Source organism: Myzus persicae, unplaced genomic scaffold, assembly GCF_001856785.1.
Source record: "Myzus persicae strain clone G006 unplaced genomic scaffold, MPER_G0061.0, whole genome shotgun sequence".
Taxonomy (NCBI): domain Eukaryota; kingdom Metazoa; phylum Arthropoda; class Insecta; order Hemiptera; family Aphididae; genus Myzus; species Myzus persicae.
In genome coordinates this window covers 1-5431 of record NW_019101773.1, presented here as the reverse complement: position 1 = coordinate 5431, position 5431 = coordinate 1, and the positions used below count along the sequence as shown (strand labels likewise).

The 5431-nt window shown below is 44.6% G+C and overlaps 1 protein-coding gene across 1 annotated transcript; it reads right to left on the bottom strand.

The window, feature by feature from the left end:
- Window positions 1-59: 59 nt before the first annotated feature.
- LOC111030359 lies at window positions 60-5401 on the bottom strand. Its single transcript, XM_022309800.1, has one exon. The coding sequence runs from the start codon at window positions 5240-5242 to the stop codon at window positions 71-73; it is 5172 nt and encodes a 1723-aa protein (XP_022165492.1). The 5' UTR covers window positions 5243-5401; the 3' UTR covers window positions 60-70.
- Between the last annotated feature and the right edge of the window lie 30 nt (window positions 5402-5431).

Below are 5431 nucleotides of genomic sequence, written 5' to 3'. Positions count from 1 at the left end.
CTAATACCGTGCATATTACAATGGGTTGTTTACATTTTGATCCCTCTTTTTTATATAAGGAGGAACGGGGTTAGGCATCGGTTGGGAGTTTAACCAATTGAACGGCCGGACGTTTGGTAGTTCCTTTTGCGGTTTTTAGGGTGACCACACGGACGACGTCGTCTTTGCCTGGGTGGACCTCGGTTATGCGACCTGTTGGCCAAACGGTCGGCGGCGTATGTGGTGTTTTGATAATCACGACATCTCCTACTGCCAAAGTGCTTCCAGGCGAAGTCCACTTGGATCTAACTTGTAGGGTAGACAGGTACTCGTGTGACCATCGATGCCAAAACTGCTGGTTACATTGGCGCAAGAGTTGCCAACGAGTGAGACAATTTTGTTTGGTTAACGTGAGGTCTAACTCTGGTAATGCCATGAGTGGTTGTCCGATTAAAATATGTCCAGGGGTGAGACAATCAATTTCACTCGGGTCTGAGGACAACGGTGTCAATGGACGAGAATTTAAGATACCTTCAACTCTAGTCAGCAAGGTTGTTAGTTCCTCAAATGTGAGTACTTGAGTACCGATTGCTCGTTTCAAGTGGAATTTGGCTGACTTAATCCCAGCTTCCCATAGCCCTCCGAAATGAGGTGCTGCCGGTGGATTAAAATGCCAATTGCAAGTGGTGTCATTGATTATGATGGACTGTTCTTTTTCTAGTCCTAATAATGTTTGTAATTGCCGTTCTGCTCCTACGAAGTTAGTACCGCAGTCGGTATAAACATCGGTAGGCGATCCTCTCCGAGCAATGAAGCGATCAAATGCCGCTAAAAATGCTTCGGTCGATAATTCTGTTACAGTCTCAATATGGACAGCCTTCGTAGCAAAACACACAAATAACGCCATGTACGCCTTGTATTCTCTTGCCTTTCGTCGGCGGCTTTCCCGGACTATAAACGGACCTCCATAATCTATGCCGACGTGGCAAAATGGGCGACTTGGTGTAATCCTTGAAGTGGGGAGATCCGCCATGATAGGTTGTGGATGAACAGCAGCCCATTTGGTGCATGTGATGCATCGGTGAATAACTTTACGAATTTCGTTTCGAGCTGAAGTAATCCAGAATACTTGAGAAACTACGGAGCCCAGCGCACGTGGTCCTGCATGTAAATAACAACGATGATAATGTTGTAAAATCAGAGACGCTATATGTGACCCTTTGGGCACCAACATAGGAAATTTGGCATGTTCACTCAAATTTGAATTTCGTAGTCGACCTCCAACTCGAATGATCCCACACTCATCAAGGTATGGCTTCAATTTTCGGAAGGAATTAGGAATGTTACTCGGGGGGCTATCATGTAATTTTTCCATCCATGTCCCAAAGTATTGTCGTTGGGTCATGTACACTAGCGTGTCTAGGGCTTTCTGCAACTCTGACCGATGAATAAGTCCGTTGCCTGGCTGGCATTTCTTCGTTTTAGCAATAAAACGCCATACCAATGCAAACACCCGTTGCGCACACGATAGGGACGAGTATCGGGAGATAATTCCCGCGAAGTCGCTTGTTGTATTGACTAGCGAGACCAAGGGACCGTGTGACTTTAACTCAGGCAATTCATCTGGAGGTATGGGAATAAACTGACCATCTGTTGGTTCCAGATCCCTTAACAGCTTAGGCCCGTTCCAATAAAGCGTATATTTCGCTAATTGTGACGCTAATAGCCCCCTAGAAACACAGTCCGCTGGATTGTCTTCGGATGGTACATGATTCCATTGACAATCGGGAAGTAATTGCCTGATTTTAGCGATTCGATTGGTCACAAATATTTTATAATTAATTTGAGGTGATACCAACCAAGATAAGACGATTGATGAGTCGGTCCAGGAATACATCTTGTCAATATTTACCTGGGGTTCCAATGCGGTTTTCAAGCGATCCATCCACTTGGCCAATAACAGTGCACCGCATAACTCTAAGCGGGGCGTAGTCATGATCTTGACCGGGGCTACCTTCGACTTTGCTCCTAAGAGATATATGTTAATGGTACTACGGGTATATACCCGTATGTAGACCACCGCCGCATAGCCTTTATTCGAAGCGTCACAGAATCCACACAAATGTATTTCGGTAGCCGAGACAATGTCAATATGTCTAGGCAACGTGGATTGAGACACGGCAGGAAGATCTTCCAAGTACGTCCGCCACTGATTTAGTAGATCAGGTGGTAATTCACTATCCCAATGAAGTCCTAATTTCCATAATCGCTGCAAAAGATCTTTGGCCCAAAAGGTGACTGGTGCCAGCATACCAATCTGGTCATACAACCTGGCAATTACGGACAACACTCCTCGTTTGGTATATACGCCTAGTTCTGATGACACATGATAACCAATCACGTCATGAGCGGGATCCCAATGTGATCCAAGGACTCGTACATATGCGTCCTCAGAATTTTCAAACGGTATGGTAGTTTCCGAGCGTGAGGATGGATCTATCCGGGCTAATACTTCGTCACAATTGCTAGTCCACTTCTTCAGCTCGAACCCATGTTTGGCCAGCACTGCCATTAGATCTCTTTGTAAGTCTAACACACCATCGAGAACATCATCACCCGCACACACATCATCTACATAAGTATTATGGAACAACGCTTCATGTACCTTTGGATGTTTGGCACGACACGACTCGGCCACCCGATGTAACACTTTGATGGCTAAGTATGGAGCAGGTCCGGTCCCATACGTTACGGTGTTGAGTTCATATTCAATCAGTTCATCAGCAGGGGACGGTCGCCACAGAATATGCTGAAACGATCGGTGTTCTGGTCGAATGAGTATTTGCCGATACATTTTGCAAATATCGGCCACGAAAACAAATCGCGGAAAACGAAACCTTAACAAAATATCTGTGATGTCATTCTGGAGTTTCGGACCCGTCAAAAGTACATCATTCAATGAGTGTCCACCTGAGGATCGGGAAGACTCGTCGAATACTACACGGATCTTCAATTTCCCATTTTCGTCCTTGGTGACGGCATGATGTGGAATGATGTAATCGCCAGGAGTGTTAGCCACTTGCATATGCCCTAACCTGACATACTCAGCCATAAAGTCACGATACGCCTCATACAAGGTAGGATTTAAAATTAATCTTCGTTCTAAATTTAAGAATCGCTTTTGGGCTATGTTCCTAGTCCCTTTCAACATTTCTTGCGGATTAGCGTCTCGAAACGGCAACGGAACTATATACCGACCGGATCGATCTATCATAGTGTGTTCGAAGAATAACTTTTCACAAAATCCGTCTTCAGTAGTTTCACTTGGCGCGGTCGTTGGTTCATCAACTTCCCAGAATTTCCGAACCATATCCTCTAATGAGGTCGCCAACGAAACAACAACAGCTTGATGATAGGAAGCTGCGGCAGGATACACCGGACCAATAAGAATCCATCCAAATATAGAACTATACGCCGTGGGATTACCTTCTTCAGAATACTGCTTTCCGTCGAACACATGATTATATAAATCCGCGCCTAACAACAAGTCAATTGTCGCTGGAATGTCAAACTTGGGGTCGGCCAGCGCTAAATGAGCATATGAACTTTTGATGGATGCTGGAAGTGGTGACGTCGGTAAATTTACAGTTATGGTTGGTAACACCCATGTGTTGACCTCGAGTTCGGTATTACTTTCGAACCTAGGTGTAATGGTACACGAAGTTAAACCCTTCACTGTGGGTAGCGTAACACCGGCTAATCCTGACACTGGGACCGTCCATTTTGTAATAGTTAATCCGAGGTGGTGGGCGCATGATTCGGTTATAGCACTAATTTGCGACCCTGAATCAACTAAAACCCGTACATCCACGGTTTGACCGAACCGATCACGGGTATGAGCCAGGGCTGTTCCCAAAACTACCGTGGATGGTCCCATTTTCCCAACATGAGATACGGCACTGGTCGATACAGGGCTAGGTGATGCCCCACGATTCATGCCACTTGGTGCCGAGGCTGAACTCCCACCATTGACTGATGGTGGTCTGACCCTAGATTTTTGGAAATGTAGTAAACTGTGATGTGACCCCTTACATGTAACACAAAAAACGTCACTGGTACAGGCTGATGATACATGAGTAGCACTCAAACATCGGAAACACCGACGGAAACTAGTTATCATCTTAAACCGCTTCGGAGCTTGCATAGATAAGAACTCTGTGCATACTTGTATATCATGAGGTGCTTTACAAATAGGACATTTGGGGTTTGCATCGCCCTGTGCTGATACCATCATCAACTTACCAGTGGGCTTGCCACTGAACCTACCGTTTGATTTGTCTTTAGGCATGTGCTTACCTGCCGCACCATCAATATTTTCCAAGATTTTTATACGACATCGAACGAATTTTACCAAATCTTCAATACCAGGAAAAGTGTTGGAGTTCTCCTTTTCAAATAATTCCCGCGTACCACGTGGAAGGTTTTTATTTGCTAATACAAACATAATAAAACTAGACACATCTTCGATGTCGAACATTTTTAACGATTGCAGGCTTTCGTCAAAAACATGTAAGAACGCTGATAAACCTGGAACGGTTTCAAATTCCATTCGGCGGAAGCTCAAAAGTCCGTCTACTAATGTCGAGGCAGATAGACGAGGATTGTCGAACTGATCAATCAACTTTCGCCACACAATTGGATAATTCATATCTGTCATTTTCAACGAGTTAACCACGGTGGCAGCCCGGTCAGTAACACAACCTGCTAATAAGTGGAACTTTTCGATTGGGGATAAGTCGGGATCTGAATCGACTAACGCAACGAACTTGTCACGGAAGGTTGGCCACTGTAGAATATCCCCACTAAATGACGGTAACTTTATTTTTGGCAAATGGAGGTTGGTACGAACATTTTGTACAGGTTGAGGTTCAACGGTCAGTTCTTGTGCTGTGGCATGAATGAAATAATATTGATTTTTAACCTCCCGAATCAATGGAGCGTGTATATTTACATATTCGCTGTCCCGACCCGCGTCCAACAACGCGTCCATAATTGTGTCTTGTTCTACCGTAATATCTGCCATAAATTGTTCAATGTCAGCCTTGCGAGCAAAAAATAACGCTTTACACGATATATCACCCTTTGCCTTTACCGCTAGCTTATGTAAATCATTCATATCTTGGATAGCACCATCCCGACGCATGATACACCGTTTAAGTAACCGCTCCGACCGTTCACTATCACTAAGGGTGTCGGGCGCCATGATATATTATAAGCAATAGAAAACAAAAATTAACCTATAGAGTGTGAACCAAAAAATTAATACAATAAAAACAACCACGCTCTGCTACCAAAAATGTTGAGCGATGGTATCAGAATTCGCTAGCGCTGATATACCATCCACCCGGATGTTCACGGGTCTCTATTAGGTTAGGTGTTTTGCTAATTTCGA